The sequence below is a fragment of the Fusarium phalaenopsidis genome (assembly GCF_050370095.1).
Source record: "Fusarium phalaenopsidis strain FUZ10S chromosome Unknown contig_32286, whole genome shotgun sequence".
In the NCBI taxonomy this organism is placed as follows: domain Eukaryota; kingdom Fungi; phylum Ascomycota; class Sordariomycetes; order Hypocreales; family Nectriaceae; genus Fusarium; species Fusarium phalaenopsidis.
In genome coordinates this window covers 3,596,017-3,613,736 of record NW_028145413.1, presented here as the reverse complement: position 1 = coordinate 3,613,736, position 17,720 = coordinate 3,596,017, and the positions used below count along the sequence as shown (strand labels likewise).

Genomic DNA, 17,720 nt, shown 5'->3' with positions numbered 1-17,720 from the left:
GTCTCGGGGCACTCTGTCACGAGTCTAGAGCTGTAGTTTTGAAACGCTTTCCCGATCTCATACGGCTCGAGAAGAACACCTATGTTCTTGGGAATTGTTGGCGACTTGCGCACGGCTATGAGGCTTGGGAGAAGGCGGGTTGTAGACCGCAGCGATTCTACTTGCGGTGTAACTTGCAGACGGATATCCTCTGGGCGCACTCTGCTGCACCTGCTCGGAAATTTCACAGCCACCGTCCTGTGGATTATGCACTCGGGGTGTATGAGTTGATAAAGGGCATTCCGTGCGGTCCTGTCAACGCTGATATCTTCAGGGACACCCTGAAATGGGTCAGGCATGTGGTCGTCTCGATACCCGCGGGCCTGCCACAGAATGCCCCCGCTGCCCATATACCTTGGGTCCAAGAGTTGCTTGCGGGAATGCCCATCCTCAATACCCTGGCCGTACAGGTCGGTCGATTTCCCGAACCGTTCAAGAGGGTCAAAACCCCGGGCCCGGATCCGGATCAGGGTCAACATTCAATCCCCGACGTCACGTTGGTATACCGTCCTCTGAGTTATCGTGTCATCAGCTCCAGATATCACACCACGCCGTCAGCACGGTTCTATACCGCTGTCAGAGAGTTCAAGAGAAGAGGCTTAGCTGAGCACAGTCAAGACTTTTACCAAAGCTTAGACGCGAGGCTGAGAACTGAGGGACTACGCTTTGAAGATCCGTCATTGACTATCCTAAAGCTACGCAAAAAGCCGACTGAGAAGGCGCAGGTTGAGAAGTGGCAACGGGAGAAAAAATGTTTTGACAGGTGGATGCTCGGGGCTGGGCTCGAGTGGCGGATATGCGATGGCCAAAGTCTGTATCTGCCGGAACAATTCACCATGGTTGCGGGTGACGAGGAGATAGAGGCAGGCAGTCGAGGAAAGAACGCGGGAACGTGGATAGTTCATTAGTCGTTAGATTTGGGTATCGTATCAGTCTATAATGCTTCGCTCTCCTTCTTCTTCCTTGCCCGTAAAACCGCCGCGTGTTGCTTTGTGTGGTATTTGACGTCGTCTGGGTAGAGGGGGTTCCAGACTGTGTTGCAGACCTTGCACTCGGAGAAGGGTGCTTGGGAGGAGATGTTGAGTGTTGTCTGGACGGTCTGTGGTTTTGGCTTCTTCGGTTTTGTGGTGGTTGTGTTTGTTGTGTGCTGCTCCTTCAATGGTGATCTCGTAGATCCCCTGCCTTTCTCTCGATTTCCTTCGGTTTCCTCATCGTCCTGAGCATCGCTTTCTGTCTCTTCGTTGTTGGTTGTGGGTAATGATGAGCCCCCGAACCGCAGTATTCGTGGCTTTCTCCTAGTTTCTATCCGTGGTGGCTGTGGAGGGGAGGATGGTGGCGTGGACTCGGGCTGTGGTTCGTCGCTCTTTGGACTGGGAGCGACTGTGGATGATGAAGAAGAAACAGGTTTGAAGAAGTTCAATATTGAACCCTTCTTGACGACATCCTTGGGCGATTTGCTGTCGCTCGCCGTGGGTGCTAGAGAGTCCTTGCCCCCTGTTGCTGTAATCTGGGGGAGTGATGGCGATTCTGTGTCATCGTCCTTGGTGTTCTGTTTCTTTAAAGATGTCTCCTCTGTTGAGATGCGTCGCTTCTTCGGACTGGGTTCCCTGGGCGAGTTTTCTCGGGTCGTACTCCGTTTCCCGTATGTTCGGAGTGGCTTGGCGCGCATTCGCAGTGCAGAAGGCGCTGAGCTGTTGGTCCTGAAGAGTGTCAGATTCGAAGTCATCCATGGAGAATCAGGGTAATCGGCGTACATTGTGACAGTTTTGTTTGTTGACGAGCTGCCATGCTTCGTCCAATGAAATAGAGTCGTGAACCTCGTGTCGCACAAGATCGGTGAGTGTTCGGGCTAAAGAAGGTAAAGACGACTCCTAGTCGAGGTATATAATTAAAAGGAGAAAACGAGTGTTTGAAGAGAAAATGACCCAACTGATCCTCCCCGCGTACAAGTTGAAATGTTGTTGTCACTGAGCAATGATGCGGATGTTGAAGGCCCCACCACTCGACGCGTCGAGTCGCGTCTGGCGCGTAATCACATGGTGCGATCCCACCTTGTCAAGCCATGATATCACCCCCGGTCTGTGGAACTCGAAATACATGATTTGTCCATGTTTAGATGTTATGATGCAGGGCCGTCATGAGTAAATAAATGCCAATTGGATTAATTGCAAGGTCTTCAGCGTAATGGCTTACTAGGTAGGTACCCAGCGATCAGTCTCACAGTATACAGCGCAATGGAGAACTGCTTTAGCTGCTCGACACATGATTGATTTGCTAAGAATTGTATTGAATCCCCTATCATATATCGACCTTTTGTTCCGGTTTTCTTTCCCTAACCGTATCATTCTCATCCACTCCCTTCTCCTTAATCAACACCGTCTTCTCATCTTGTGCATCATCCTTACCCACAACCCAACTCTCGATGACCTCCTTAACCTCCCTCACCTTGCGATCCTTCTTCTTCCCCTCTTCCATCCTCCACTGATACCCCGAATACACCGCAACCTCCGCTATGGCAACAAGTATACTCCCTCCCAACGTGAGGAACAGCCTCGACGGTAGACTCCACCACCGCGCCGCGATCCACAGCGTGGCCGCCACACCGGCGATGCTGATGAGGAAGTTGATTATAAGCGTCACCTGCCGGTGCACCTCGTTCATCGCGGCATCTTCGTCGTCGCCGGTGTCTCTGGCAGAGGTGGGCTTGTTGACTTCGGCAAATGCGGATGCGGCGTGGGGAAAGCGGTTGTGGAAGGTTTCAAGGTGCGGGACAGGATTGATCATTCGTTCGTAGGCGCGGGCTTCTTCTTCACGGCGCAGACGGGCCATGAGAGCTTTGTATTCGGGGGACTAGAGCTGTTAGCACATGCGCTAGTAGGAAAGACGTTGAACTCACGGGTTCAGGCTTGGGAGGTGGAGGAGGGATGTAGATGGATGCGCCGCGGAGGAGCCGTTCGAGGGTATAGGCCGAGTTGCCTTGCGCTTTGAGGTTCTTCCAGAGATCGACAATCTGCCCATGGGATATGGGTTTTCCAACTTCAGGCTCGTCTAATGATGGTTCTTGCTCGGCCTGCGAGGGAGTGTCGGTTTCGTTGTCGTCATGATGAGCTTCGACAGCTTCTGAATTGGAGGATTCTTGGATCGCCAAGGCCTCCACGATGGAGGGCGTTATCGTAAGTAACACCATGCTTCTTCCTTGAACAGGCGCAAGAGATAGAATGTGTATTTCAGCCTGAATGAGAGCGCGAGCCGTTGGAATGAAAGTTGTCAAGTCGATGCCTACGTCGCAGCGAACATGTGTCTAGCAGGCATCCCTCCAACTCCAGCACCTCCATCACTAAAAACCCCGTGCGTCAGCGTATTTATCCGCTGACGCCGTAGCTCAACGGCCCCGTAGCGAGGTCAAGATCTGGCCAATCACACATCCTCATTCACTCAACCCCCGTCGGGTGCTTCGCCGGACGGATCCGCGAACACCCCGGGCTTAGCAGCCACAACCAGAGAGAGGAAGCTGAGGTGGGCGGGCTCTCGCTCGCTCGATTGGAAAAAGTTTAGAGGTCAGGTCCCGCCGGGTCGAACAGAAATAACCAAGTCCAAAAAAACCACCAACCGACGAGAGAGAAAAAATTATCCCTCGCGGTTCCTCGATTGCCGAGCGACTCGACCGACGACTCCTTGTGGAAACGAATTGCTTCTTTGTCGAATGCGGTGATCCAATTCAGAGCTTCACCGTTTCCCCTCCACATCTTCCGATATTAATAACTGCCCGATTTTGCGCACACGGCCGCGATGCAGCTCCGTCCGGGGGCCTCGGTAGTGCGCGATGCCTTGGCTAGACAATCAATGATGACGAGGACGGGCTTGACTGCCTCTCCCCTCGCCAGGGCGCCCGCGTGCGTGCTGTGCAGACAATTGACCGTTGGTCGAGGTCCCACGAGGATACACAGAGCCGCCCTTCACACCAGTCCCCGAAGAGACTCTGCCTGGGCCGCCGCCGTCCAGGTCGCTTCCAATGTCGTGGGCAATGTCGTCAAGAAGGCCGCAAAGGATAGGATGCATGTCGACCCCCTCCGGACTGTGGCCAAGGAGATGAAGTTTCTCACGGGCAACATCCGCAAGCTTCTGGGCTCTGGTCACCCCTCACTCGATCGCGCCGCAAAGTACTATACCCAGGCCGAGGGCAAGCACGTCAGGCCCTTGATCGTCCTCCTCATGAGCAGGGCTACCTACCTCTGCCCCAAGGCACCTCCCACTGCTCCCACGCCCACCAGCCGAGGCATTGACACCTCGATATCTCCCGTCCAGATCCTCGCCGATGTAAACCCTTCGGCCCAGCCGATCTCGGCCATCGAGCCAGAGGTTCCCGAGGCCAATTCAGATATTCTCCCCAGCCAGCGGCGGTTGGCAGAGATCACGGAACTGATCCACACGGCCTCGCTGCTTCACGACGACGTTATCGACCATTCCATCTCGAGACGAGGTTCGCCGTCGGCTAACTTGGAGTTTGGCAACAAGATGGCTGTTTTGGCTGGTGACTTTTTGCTCGGCCGGGCATCCGTTGCGCTCGCTCGTCTCCGTAACCCCGAGGTCGTCGAGCTGTTGGCTACTGTCATCGCCAACCTCGTCGAGGGCGAGTTCATGCAGCTCAAGAACACGGAGCGTGACGAGCGAAACCCCAAGTGGTCCGAGGAAACAGTCAGCTACTACCTCCAAAAGACATACCTCAAGACGGCCTCTCTCATCTCCAAGTCATGTCGGGCGGCGGCTCTGCTGGGTAACTCGGACGCCGTGACGGTTGACGCGGCTTATTCGTACGGACGCAACCTGGGACTGGCGTTCCAGCTGGTGGACGACCTTTTGGACTACACGCAGAGCGGGACAGACCTGGGAAAGCCTGCGGGGGCAGATCTGGAGCTGGGCTTGGCGACAGCACCGCTGCTGTTTGCGTGGAAGCAGATGCCGGAGCTCGGAGCTCTCGTTGGCCGCAAGTTTGAGAAGGAGGGTGACGTAGAGAGGGTAAGCTTGGTTGCATTTCCATTGATTGTCCTGTTTGACGAATCACGTCGCTTTGCGCTTCTGCACATCCCCCTTCACGAGGGTGCTATTGGAGAGACGATGCTAACCGGTGGGTGTGTCTAGGCACGTGAGCTGGTGCTCCAGAGCGACGGTATCGAGCAGACGCGGGCTCTCGCGCAAGAGTATGTGGACAAGGCGATTGCATCGATTGCGGATTTCCCCGAGAGCGAGGCCAAGGACGGCTTGATCGAGATGGCACACAAGTCACTGAAGCGTCAGAAGTGAGGAGGCCACGAGGAAGGGGCGGATGGAGAGCCATCCGCCGTGTACAAATAACGACATCACTATTTATTTTCTGCGACGAGACACGGCAAAAAAGAGAGATAAGACGGGTTGTTAACTGGTGGGCTGGGATGAGCAACGGTGTATGGTTTGTCCTTTTTTTGCTTGTCTTGTCTTGTCCTTTTGCCTTTGACAAAGACGATTCTACAAGTCAAAGAGAAAGACGAAGGACGCGAGTGATGCATGCATGAACTGAACTGTACCTGTACTTGTACGACTTGCCGATATAAAACCGCATATAACTGACCACCTATCTTATACCGAGGAGTTGAAAAGGGCTCGGGTTGCGGGGTTGGAGGGGCTTGAGGATGGATGTGGTTAGATCCTGCTCTGTACGAGGAAAAAACAAAAGACGTGTTCAACTCTTGGGTTTCGATCGAGTAATTCTGAGGTGTTCCAAAGTGATGTTTCCGAGGTGGTGGTCATGAGGGATAGAGAACGCGCAACTCCGCGGAGTGACTTTGTTAGTTGAGGAGAGACTAGAACGAAACGGAACACGGCGATCCGAGCGTATTACTCGATAGAAACCTCTTTCCAATGCAAGTCATGAGCTAGACGGGTCTTTGGATGATGCCCTGCTGACTGCGTGAGCAATCCTCATGCAATACTGTACCTGATCCGATCAAACAACCGGCCTCGACCAAGCCCTGACCGCTCCGTAGACCCCGAATAGCCTCAATAGCGTCGTAGCAAAAGCCATGCCCCCGTCCGAGCACTCATTCCTGTCAAGCAAGCATCCGGTTCGTAGACGACCATCTCATTACTCGATGGTTACTCGATTGAATCACCACGCCGCCGGCGGTGAGAGTCCCTGATTGGTCGGTTATCAACGGTACCCGGCCGAGTCCGATGGATGGACCCTGGTTTTTTCTCCAAGCTTTTTTGTAAGTGGGCCGGTTCCGGCTATGGCTGATAAGCAAAAGGCATTCCGGGAATTCGGTGTCTGCTGGACGAAGCCATTCAGAACCATTCAGAACGTAACAGGGAAGAATGATTGGGAGAAGGGCAGTTTTGATCGAATAACAGAAACGCTAGGACCTCTTTTTATGTTCCCTTGTTCAAACCCCGCAAAACACCGATGGAGGGGTCCTTGCGGCGCAAGATAAGAAGGGGAAGCCATCGCCGGATTCTGGGGGTGGCTTTTTTCCTGGAGGCGTCAACACTCGTTGCTCTGCCTTATATCTTCTGCCTCGGTACTTCTTGATCCGATCTTGTTGGGGTCTGATAAGAGAAAACTCTCTCTCGAGAACCAGTCGTTGTTCCTGGATATCACCGCCGCCGTTGTTATCTTATCCACCCCACCATCCCGCCGGCCCCAAGCTTCCTGTTCGGAGGGCCAGAGATAAGGAAAAAGTCCCGACGAATCGATTCCACACTCGGGAGGTAGAACTGCTACCTTGCCTGTTTTCCCCGGATTGTTGAAGTGACAGGGGGGTTCTGACTTTCCCTGACTGTGTTTTTTCTCTTCTTCTTCTTTCTTTCTTCCTTCTTTATCTTATCCCCCATTCTTGGCTTTGATTCGACTCTCATCCACTCATCATGACGGCCGCCAACACTCTTCAATCGATCGAGGGACCTGTCTCTGCCCTCGTCTCTTCTCGGGTCGTCGTCACTCTCCCTGATGAGTCTCTCGTTGTCACACCTGCTACTGTTGTCGTCAGCCCTGTCACCGGCAAGATCATCTCAGTCATCCCCGAGATCCTCCCCTCCTCCAGCTTCCCAGCTGGCACCGAGTATGTCGACCACAGCCCTAAGCTCCTCTTGCCAGGCCTTGTCGATGCTCATGTTCACTTGAACGAGCCTGGCCGTACCGAGTGGGAGGGCTTCTGGACTGGCACTCGCGCAGCTGCCAGCGGCGGTGTCACCACTGTGATTGACATGCCACTGAATGCGATTCCCCCGACAACGACGCTCAATGGTTTTGAGGAGAAGCTCAGGGCCAGCCGAGGTCAGTGCTGGGTCGATGTTGGCTTCTACGGTGGTGTCATCCCTGGAAATGCGGATGAACTGAAGCCTTTGGTGGATGCTGGTGTTCGAGGTTTCAAGGGTTTTTTGATCGAGTCAGGTGTAAGTAGGACCGAAAACGTGAGGCGACAATAACTGACTCGCACAGGTTGACGAATTTCCGGCCATCTCCGCCAAGGACGTCGCCCTCGCCATGGAGACCCTCAAGGACACGCCAACGACGCTCATGTTCCACGCCGAGATGATCCCTCCCATCGCCGAATCCGTCGGCGACGCGGTTCAGTCCTCGGATGCACCTCTGGCGCCAACTGGAGAACTCAACGCATACAAGACCTTCCTCGAGTCTCGGCCTCCTGCGTTTGAGACGTATGCCATCGAGGAGATCCTGAGTCAGGCACATATCGCCCCTTCGCTTCATCTCCACATTGTCCATCTCTCGGCGACGCAGTGTATCCCTCTTCTCAAGGCGGCTCGCGCTTCTGGAATCAACATTACTGCTGAGACGTGCTTCCACTACCTTGGTCTCATGGCAGAGGAGATTGAGAAGGGTGACACTCGACACAAGTGTTGCCCGCCAATCCGGGAGGGTAAGAACCGCGATGGACTCTGGGAGGAGCTTGTGGCAGAGGATTCGTGCATCAGAACCGTCGTGTCGGATCACTCACCTTGCACGCCCCAGCTAAAGCTGCTCCCCCAGCACCTCGAGAACGAGCGACCTGCCATGCCTCACAAGGATTCTGGTGTTGTCGTAGAACAGGAGGACGTGGTTAAGGAACAGAGCCGAGGTGACTTCTTTGCTGCGTGGGGAGGCATCTCCTCTGTAGGACTCGGACTTCCGATCCTTCATACGGCGGCCAAGAAGCGCGCCGAGTTCTCCCAAACTCCCAGCATCACCGACATCGTGCGTCTCTGCTGCCAGGCAACGGCTGCGCAGGTTGGTCTTTCACACCGTAAGGGTGCTTTGAAGGCCGGTATGGATGCCGATATTTGCGTGTTTGACGACGCGGACGAATGGACGTTTACGCAGGGCGACATGCGGTGGAAGAACCGTTGCTCGCCGTGGGAGGGACACGAGTTTACCGGGCGCGTCAAGGAGACGTGGCTGCGCGGAAAGAAGGTATTCGAGCTGGGCGCTGGAAACAACGGCTTCATCGCCGGAAAGCCATCGGGCGAGTCGATCACGGAGAAGCGGACAGTTTGATATCCATGATGGATAGCCACTGCGATGGATGGAGGCAAAACTAATGAATATGCACAAGACGGCGTACCGGAGTAAGGGCCAAGTAACAAACGAAACGGATAGAAACAGGTTGGTTATGATCTTTTCAGCAGGTTCATAGACGTTTTAATGAAGAACAAGATTGATGAGATGATGTCGTCATTTCGAGGTTGTACGAGTCAAGTTCAGTGTTCACGTGGTGAAGAAAGTCGCGATCGAGGTTGGAGAAATTGTGGGGTTTGTAAGATGCCGTCGGCAGTTGAATGTGTCGTTACAGAATTGTAGACGGAGTAATTATTCAAGACATGCATTTCGTTATCCATGGATCGTGGTGCTGTTGACGGGGGGTTAATTTTGCTTGTGAAGCGGAAGGATGTTTATTTAGCCAGCCGAGCAATATTCTGGTGATAGCTTCACATGGGTACAGGTATCATGTTCAAGACACAACTAAATGCACTGTACTCAACTTCAAGGTGTTGATCATTTTAGCTGCCATTCTAGTTAGTTTTAACACACCGCCAAGGTTTTATGCATATTTAACACACTTGGCAAGATATTTCACAGGCAGTCAAACACATTACGGAGCAAGTACCTCAAACAGTCACATCAGATCTGATCCCCTACATGCTGCACCCGAGATCTCAAAGCCGCCGCCATTCTAGAAATGGTCCAAGTCGCGAATAATGTATCGTATACGACATGATCCTTGGCGTCGCAAATGAAACTCGAGAGCCCAGACCTCGCTTACGACCCTCAAGTGCCGAATCGAGCAAAACCGGCGTCAATCGTCCGCGTGGGCTACGGATACTCCAATATATCCGGACATTCAAAGTGGTTGTCGGCCGAACTTGCATGATCGCGTGTCTAAGCGAGCTGCAAGCCGTTACATGGCGCATGCTTCGTTTCGCAGCCGACGTGGAGCGAGAACTTTAATGGGAAGAATGTGGCAAGGGGATCGACGGTTGGGCTTGATTAGCGAGGGGATTTTGTGCTTGTTGGACGTGGGAGCTCATTTGAACTCGACAGAGTATCGTGCCATTTTGCCCAACAGGACCCTGAGGAGGGGTGCTTCATGGCGCTAGAGAGTAACTATCAACATCTTCAACGGACGCTTCTTTAGCCCAAACAATATCATGGATCTCAAGGAAGAGGGCATCACAGTCATATCAAAATATTAAATAGGTAAAAACTACTACGTTACCGTCACCAACCACCTCCATCATGCATCCATCATCTTTGACACCTCCCTCTTTGTCCCTAGACCGTCCAAGCTTCCCCTCGGGAAAGCCCCATTCCGAGCTCATCTCCCTCTCCTCATCCACGTCAGCCAGAGCTTCCCACCACCACCAACTGCAAAAAACCACCAATCGCAGACGCCCCCCAATCTCGGCCCTTTGACAGCGCTGCCCCCGATGCTTCTGGATCTTTTCTTGGCGGCCGACAATGAATATTCCCCGCCCTCGGTTCGGCGGCTAGATCTCCACCGTAACTTTTAGCGGCCGTCACCTCACTTTTCGACACCTCGCCTAGAAAGGATGGAGCTCTTTACGGCAAATAAGATCCTGGCGGCGGGTATTTACCATGGACCTCGTTTACATATTCTTGTCCATGGTCTAAAAACTGCTATGGGTCGATTTATATGAAATGTTTACCTCGTCCATGTGAAATCTAGACTTGGCATCCATCCCAACTCTCCTCTCTGCACTGATCATGTGCTGCGGCGTCATAGACTGATTAACAACCAACACTACAGTCCCTCGCATAACCAAAGCTTTCAATCTACAGGTCTATTTTGCTTCGACTCGAGCTGCCATAATGTCCCGAGCTTGGACCAACAGATAATACCGTTGTTGAACCAAGATGCCTCATCATGACCCGTCCAACGCCGTCGACATCGAAAAGATGGACAGGGCGAGCTCGTTGGACACATCGATAGAACCTAGCAATCAGCAGCGCGACAGTCGACGTTTCTCTCTATCCGGCGCGGGAAACATTTCTCTCGACGATGTACAGGCCGTTCGGGTTCAGCTCCGCGACCTTGCCGTGTCGGTTGATACGGCACCATCATGGGTTGAGCCGGCGACGTACCCACAGCTGTTTGCGAACAAGTTCAACACCAGACCCAAGATGAAGTCGCTGCTTCACTCAGTGAATGCAGATATCCAGCCAGGGACATTGACTGCCATCATTGGAGGGAGTGGTTCAGGAAAGACGACTCTTCTCAACACTGTTGCAGAACGAGTCATGAGTCCCAGGCTCAGCCAGGACGGAGTCGCTACTTTCAACGATCAGGTTGGGGTACATAGCGTTCGCCATGCCTATGTTATGCAGCAGGATATTCTGTTGCCGACCCTCACCGTTAGGGAGACATTGAAGTATTCGGCCAATTTGAGGCTTCCCCCGTCAACCACTGCCGAAGATCGAACCAGAGTCGTGGAGGAAGTTATTCTTGAGCTTGGTCTGAAGGAGTGCGCAAATACTCGCATTGGGAACTCCCAACATCATGGCTGTTCTGGCGGCGAGAAGCGACGAACCAGCATTGGCGTTCAACTACTAGCCAACCCATCCGTCCTCTTCCTCGACGAGCCGACCACTGGCCTCGACGCTACAAGCGCTTATCAACTCGTCCGAACGTTGAAGAAGCTTGCTCAAAAGGGCCGAACCATCATCACGACAATCCACCAACCTCGGTCCGAGATTTGGGATCTCTTTGATAACTTGATCGTCCTGACCAAGGGCAGCCCTGTTTATTCAGGGCCCGTCAAGGACTCTGTTCCTTGGTTTGGAGATCTCGGCTATCAGCTTCCTCCATTTGTGAATCCGGCCGAGTTCATCATCGACATTGCCGCTGTCGATAACCGCACTCCCGAGTTGGAACAAGAGACAACCGCTAGAGTTGAGCAGCTGAAGACCGCGTGGAACCAAGAAAGCGCAAAGCAATTCACACCGCTTGACATGTCCATCGATGTTCGACACCGGAAACGAAACAAGCGAGCAGAGAAACATGCCGGGTTCGCGAGACAGCTAACTGTTCTTACCGATCGTACCCTCAAGGTTACATATCGCGACCCGTTGGGAATGATGGCTTCCATTATGGAGTCCATATTCATGGGTCTGGTGACGGGCTATCTCTTCTACGACCTCGGCCGTGATCAACCCGGTATCCGATCTCGACAAGGTGGACTGTACACTGCAGCCGGTCTCCAGGGCTATCTCATCCTCATCTTTGAGGTGTACCGCATGACGATCGACATCCCGACCTTTGACCGTGAATCGTCAGAGGACTGTGTCGACGCTCTGCCCTATATCCTCTCTCGAAGATTGGCCCGAATGCCGACAGAAGATATCCCCGTGCCGTTTTTCTTCTCCGTAATTCTCTATTTCATGGCAGGCTTCGACCGCGATGTGGAAAAGTTCTTCATCTTCTTCGCCATTAGTCTCTTGACCCAGTACATCGCTGTGACCTGTGCCATGACTTGCGTAGCCGCAGTTAGACACTTTCCTGGAGCGAGTTTGATCGCGAACATGGTGTTTACGTTGCAGAGCATGGCTTGTGGCATGTTTATTCAAGCCAACAGCATTCCGGTATATGTGCGATGGTTGAAGTGGATTACTTACACGGTATGCTTTGGGATTCTCCTGCGCAGTTCATGCCTTCATGCTAACAAGACTAGTTCTACGCCTTTGGAGCATACGCTGGGAACGAATTCGAAGGCAACTTTTACGATTGTCCCTATCCTGGTGGAGAATCCGACTCAAGGTGTAAACAGTACACCGGCAAATACGTAATGGAGTCACTTGGCTTCCCCAGCAACTGGGTTTCTCGCCCCATCATCGTCATGGTGGCTTTTGTCGTCTTCTTCCTGGTACTCTCAACAATCGGGCTGCACTTCTTCAAGGTTGAAATGACGATTGCTCGTCCTCGTGTCTCGGATACCGACTTGTCTGCCGGAAAGGAGAAGATGACGGCAAGGTCTATCGCCGATGTTCGCGCTATCGACCTGGGACTTGACAATTTCGCCTTGAAGATTGACAAGAGGAGTCCGCTTGGCAAGAAGCTGCCCACCAAGACAATCCTCAACCCTGTCAATGCGACCTTTGATGCTGGAGTTTTAAACGTCATCATGGGACCGTCGGGGAGTGGCAAGACATCACTTCTCAACGCCATGGCTCTGCGACTACGAAACTCGATGGGCACCAAGTATCGCCCAGCCGGAAAACTCACCTTCAATGGCGCTGTTCCCTCAGATTCGGTCATTCGGTCTGTCTGTTCCTACGTCTGCCAAGATGACGATGCTCTTCTGCCGTCCCTCACAGTCCGTGAAACACTTCGGTTCGCGGCCGGACTGCGTCTTCCGTCTTTTATGAGCAAGGAAGAGAAGAATCGTCGAGCCGAAGAAGTACTGCTCAAGATGGGATTGAAAGACTGCGCTGATAACCTGATTGGTGGCGAGCTGGTCAAGGGTATCTCTGGAGGAGAGAAGCGTCGTGTCTCCATCGCTGTCCAGGTGTTGACTGACCCTCGCATTTTGCTGCTCGACGAGCCGACGTCAGGTCTTGATGCGTTTACGGCAAACTCCATCATGGAAGTGCTGCAAGGACTTGCCAACGAAGGACGAACTCTCATTCTCACCATCCACCAAGCTCGTTCTGATCTGTTCAGGGAGTTTGGCAACGTACTTCTTCTGGCGCGAGGCGGCTCGCAGGTTTACTCTGGCCCTGGAAAAGACATGCTTGGATATCTGGCACGTCATGGTTATGACTGCCCTCAGCATACGAACCCGGCAGACTTTGCGTTGGATATGATTACAGTTGACTTGCAGCAGGAAGAGAGAGAGGCTGAATCTCGTGAACGAGTGCAGAGGTTGATCCAAAACTGGAAAGAAGATGGTGTTTCGAGTGGTCGACTCCCTGATATTCGGGAACGAGATGAAGGGAACGAAAAGACAGACAATCTCGAAGACACAGAGAAGAAGGGACAGTCTACTTCACCCCCGACAGCTATACTGCAACCGAAGCAACAAACTCCACGACGATCCTTCAACAAAGCCAACCTTTCGACCCCAGCCGAACTTGGAGCCCTCATCCGCAAACGAGCCTCAATCACAACTTCACTCCCTCTCCTCCTCCACCGCGCCATAATCAACACCCGTCGTCAGCCCGAACTCATCATGGCCCGCCTCATGCAAGTCATCGGTCTAGCCATCGTTCTCGCCCTCTTCTTCGCCCCCCTCCACAACGACTACTACTCAGTCCAGAACAGAATGGGTTTCGTGCAGGAGATAGGTGCTTTTTACTTTGTAGGCATGCTGCAGAACGTGGCTGTGTACCCCAACGAGCGAGACGTCTTTTACAGGGAAGACGACGACGGAGTCTACAGCGTCGAGGCGTTCCTGGCGTCCTACACCATCCTCGAGGTACCCTTTGAGATCGTCAGCTGTCTGGTCTTTGGTGTCCTCGGCGCTATTGCGGTTGGTCTGCCGCGGACGGTGACCATGTACTTTGTCTGCGTCTTTTCGTGCTTTGGCATCGTCTCGTGCGGTGAGAGTTTGGGTATCATGTTCAACACTCTCTTTGGACACACGGGCTTCGCCGTCAACGTCATGGGTATCTTTCTATCTGTCGCAAACAGTATGGCCGGCGTTCTCTCCATCGACATGCCCGAGCTATTCAAGGGGTTCAACTACCTCTCGCCCATCCGCTACGCCACCCGTGCCGTCGCGCCGTATTCTCTCCGTGGGGTCGAGTTCACGTGCAATGATGCGCAGCGACTGCCTGACGGAAGGTGTCCAATCGAGACCGGGCAGGATGTACTGGAGCTTTACAAGTTTGACGTCGATCCAGTTGTGAATGTGGGCATCTTGGCGGTTTGTGTGGTAGTTTATCGGATTTTGGCTTGGGGGTTGTTGAAGGCTATGAGAAAGCACTGGAAGGGAAGAAAGGGGGAGAAGCAGTAGATTCACTTGTAATTTGATGGAGCAAGCTTTATAGAGCATAGATATTATGATGTGTTGAATCATGGGTTTGGTTGTGTGTTGCAAGCCAGGGCACTGGAAAGCTTCCATATAGATACCATGTCAGCTAACACAATTTCTCGAGTTTCCATGGCCTTTAGAACAGCGAATGATAACCATGATATTATAATATTTTATTTACATATTTAGTAGAGGATAATCCGATACCATAGTAGTGTGATCCGCGTGTTGGTCTCATGGCCACATGGCATCAGCGGTTTCAACAGAACAGATACAATCACAGAAGAAGTAGTACGGGTTTTATGTGAATCAGACATTTACGCTATAGCTATTCAGGGCAGACGTGCCCAAAATATGTAATTTTCTCAATGCAGGTTACATCTCAGGCTTCCTATCAAAACACCCCCAAATGCAACCAAAACTTCAAAACAATCTCAACGAGTGGGTATCAGTCATATCCTCATCCCACCCAGCATCTTACATCTTTCCACCAGGAGTCTCAATGTCAGAGTTGCTGACGTTGGCGATGGTCTCAAAGTGGTACAAGGGCTCCTTCTTAGCAGTGCGGTCAAAGAGGATCCAGCGCTTGAACCAGTGAGGGAGAGCGACGCGGAGCTGGTAGCTGGCAAACTTGCGGACGGGAACGGCAAAGACCCAGTCGAGCTCCTCGAGGGTGCGCTGCTTCGTCTCGGGGACCCAGAAGAAGATCATGACAAAGGCGACAGCGTTGAAGCCTGCGTACAGACCAAAGGCGCCCACGGTTTGCAGACGGTCGAGGATGAAGGGGAAGGAGGTTCCAAGGACGGCGGCCCAGAAGAGACATGTGGCGACGGCGAAGCCCATGCCAGTCTCACGGTGGGACAGGGGGAAGACCTCGGCGGAGTAGGTGAAGGGCACGGGACCCTCACCGGGGGAGTAGAAGGCGCCGAACATGAAGACGAAGAGACACACCAGGGCGGTTCGGAGGGTGCCAGTGTCGGTGGAGATGAGGGTACAGAGACCGGCGGCGAGGAGGGTCCATGTCATCTGAGGGAAAGTGAAGAGGAGGAGGCTTCGTCGGCCGAACTGGAGGTTGTTAGCTGTGAACGGTTCCTGGTAGATGTTTAACTTACAGTGTCGATAGTCCAGAAGGCTGGAAAAGCGAAGAGCCAGTTGACGAGACCAAAACCGAAGGAACCAAGCATGGCTTGGAACTCGGTCATATCGGCCTCCTTAAAGACAGTGGTAGAGTAGAAAGCAATAATGTTGATACCGCACATCTGCTGAGCAATCATGACAGTGAAAGCAGCGAGCGAAGCACGGCGGACACGGGGGATTGTGAAGAGCTGGGTGAAGCGGCTGACGTAGTTGGTCTGTCCAACAAGCTGGTCCTCAATCTCGAGCTGGGCGCTGATGTAGTAGATGTCGCGAGCAACCTGGATGGGGTCGTGTCGAAGCTTCATCAGAGACTCCCAGGCCTCGGGGTACCTGTTCTTCTTCATGTACCAACGAGGAGACTCGGGGCAGAGGTAGATCAGACACATGAGCGGCACTGCAGGAATAAAAGGGGCTCCGAGCATGAGACGCCAGTTGATGGACCTATCGACGTGGAAGACTGCGAGGTTGAAAGCCGTACCCAGGAAGATTCCAAAGGCTGTCCACATCTGCCATGACATGACGAGGGCGCCTCGTACTGAAGCGGGAGCGTTCTCGGCGGCGTAGATGGGCACTGTAGAAGCCTTGACACCCATGCCGATACCCATGAGAATGCGGCAGGCTAGTTGCTGTTCCCAGGTGTGGCAGAAGGCGGAACCGATGACGGGCCAGATGCAGAAGTGAGCAGAGAAGAAGATGACGCCGCGACGGCCCCAGAGGTTGTTGATGGGGTCGGAGAGCCAGCAGCCGATGAAACTATTCATGTAAGTGGTGAGTTTATTGAGCTGATGAGGAACACTTACGCAGAACCGATGTAAGGACCAGCGTTTACGATACCAACCAGAAGCTTGTCTCTTGTAGTCTTACCACCAATGCCATAAACCTCGGGGAAAAAGATGTTTGCGCCGTTGGAACCGGTCTGATCCCATCCCTGCACCGCAGCGCCGATGGAGCACGTAGCAATGGTGAGGATGAGCTTCCAGGGCATGTCCCAGCGGTGGGTGACCTCTCGCTCGAGGACCTTGACCTCCCGGTCTGTGAGCTTGTGCTCTCCGTCAATGTGGCGGATAGAGTTTGGGTTCTGGGCTACAAGGGCGCCCTTTTTGAGGACGGGGATGTGGTCGGTGAGACCTTTGCGCTCGGCCCAGGCTTCGACGTCGGCCATTAGTTGGGCCTTGGGGATTCCCTCGAGGGGGTTCTTGATTCTGGTTTGCTGTTAGAGGAGAAGATGTGGTGAGGGTTGAGGAGGGCGTACTTGGCTTCGAGGTTGGTGGTGAGGTCGGCTGCTTGCTCAGCCATAGTGGCGGAAGGCTTCTCATCGTCGTGGGACATTTTCATGGGTCGGTCGTCAGTAATGACATCGGGCTGAGTGCCCTTTGGTCTGCGATTGTCAACAGTTGCTCTCTCCAGATAAGAGCTTGACATACTGGTGATCAGCCATTGTGGGCGTCAATCAAGAAGCAGCGCTTCAAACTCTGTAAAAGGAACAAGATTGGACCCAAAGAAGAGTCCTAAAAGAGTCTGTACTCTTCTTATGTGAGACAATGGAGAAGATGAAGTGGATGATCTGGGGAAATGAGGAGCGACACGACGGGTATTTGTGTCTCTTGGTCTTCCCCGTCGATCCCCCAGATGGAGAAGCCCGTCTGTCCTCCATGGAGGAGAGTAACCCCAGGTGCTTGCCCCCGTCCCACAGCCGTTTCCAAGTTCAAGCAGCTTCCGGGGATAGGAGATCACCGGGGGCGTGTCATGAGTTGGTGTACCATGGCCATAATGGACAAGGAGCCCGTCTCCGCGGGGACGCTAGTATCCCGCATACTATACGAAAAACGGATAACCGTATAGAGCAGTTACACTCCACAATGTGATCTTCTCCACTGAACACACTCAACTTCTGAGGCCCAAAGAGAGTCGAGTTTCGACGTCGTGGTTCGAGGTGCAATTCTCCACAGTCTCCTCCAACAAAACAAACCCCAGCTTAGAAGTGGAGTCTTCCTCCGCAGATCCATGGCATCCCCTGCTTGCCTCTC

General features: G+C 53.2%; 6 protein-coding genes across 6 annotated transcripts; 3 read left to right on the top strand and 3 right to left on the bottom strand.

Moving 5' to 3' along the window:
* Nucleotides 1-973: 973 nt before the first annotated feature.
* LRP88_03404 (C2H2-type zinc finger protein) lies at nucleotides 974-1,795 on the bottom strand (the record flags this gene model as incomplete). Its single annotated transcript, XM_083240024.1, has 1 exon — nucleotides 974-1,795. The coding sequence occupies one exon, from the start codon at nucleotides 1,793-1,795 to the stop codon at nucleotides 974-976; it is 822 nt and encodes a 273-aa protein (XP_083105154.1).
* Nucleotides 1,796-2,337: 542 nt separating this feature from the next.
* On the bottom strand, nucleotides 2,338-2,868 carry LRP88_03403 (endoplasmic reticulum-based factor for assembly of V-ATPase-domain-containing protein; the record flags this gene model as incomplete). The annotated part of the gene is made up of 1 exon (XM_083240023.1): nucleotides 2,338-2,868. One exon carries the CDS (start codon nucleotides 2,866-2,868, stop codon nucleotides 2,338-2,340), a length of 531 nt encoding a protein of 176 aa, XP_083105153.1.
* Nucleotides 2,869-3,885: 1,017 nt separating this feature from the next.
* On the top strand, nucleotides 3,886-5,340 carry LRP88_03402 (trans-hexaprenyltranstransferase; the record flags this gene model as incomplete). The annotated part of the gene is made up of 2 exons (XM_083240022.1): nucleotides 3,886-5,055; nucleotides 5,179-5,340. 2 exons carry the CDS (start codon nucleotides 3,886-3,888, stop codon nucleotides 5,338-5,340), a joined length of 1,332 nt encoding a protein of 443 aa, XP_083105152.1.
* Nucleotides 5,341-6,936: 1,596 nt separating this feature from the next.
* On the top strand, nucleotides 6,937-8,563 carry LRP88_03401 (allantoinase; the record flags this gene model as incomplete). The annotated part of the gene is made up of 2 exons (XM_083240021.1): nucleotides 6,937-7,416; nucleotides 7,511-8,563. The coding sequence occupies 2 exons, from the start codon at nucleotides 6,937-6,939 to the stop codon at nucleotides 8,561-8,563; spliced, it is 1,533 nt and encodes a 510-aa protein (XP_083105151.1).
* A 1,920-nt stretch (nucleotides 8,564-10,483) lies between these two features.
* On the top strand, nucleotides 10,484-14,538 carry LRP88_03400 (P-loop containing nucleoside triphosphate hydrolase protein; the record flags this gene model as incomplete). Its single annotated transcript, XM_083240020.1, has 2 exons — nucleotides 10,484-12,202; nucleotides 12,256-14,538. The coding sequence occupies 2 exons, from the start codon at nucleotides 10,484-10,486 to the stop codon at nucleotides 14,536-14,538; spliced, it is 4,002 nt and encodes a 1,333-aa protein (XP_083105150.1).
* A 495-nt stretch (nucleotides 14,539-15,033) lies between these two features.
* LRP88_03399 (sugar porter family MFS transporter) lies at nucleotides 15,034-16,989 on the bottom strand (the record flags this gene model as incomplete). The annotated part of the gene is made up of 4 exons (XM_083240019.1): nucleotides 15,034-15,621; nucleotides 15,669-16,446; nucleotides 16,494-16,895; nucleotides 16,946-16,989. 4 exons carry the CDS (start codon nucleotides 16,987-16,989, stop codon nucleotides 15,034-15,036), a joined length of 1,812 nt encoding a protein of 603 aa, XP_083105149.1.
* Nucleotides 16,990-17,720: the final 731 nt, after the last annotated feature.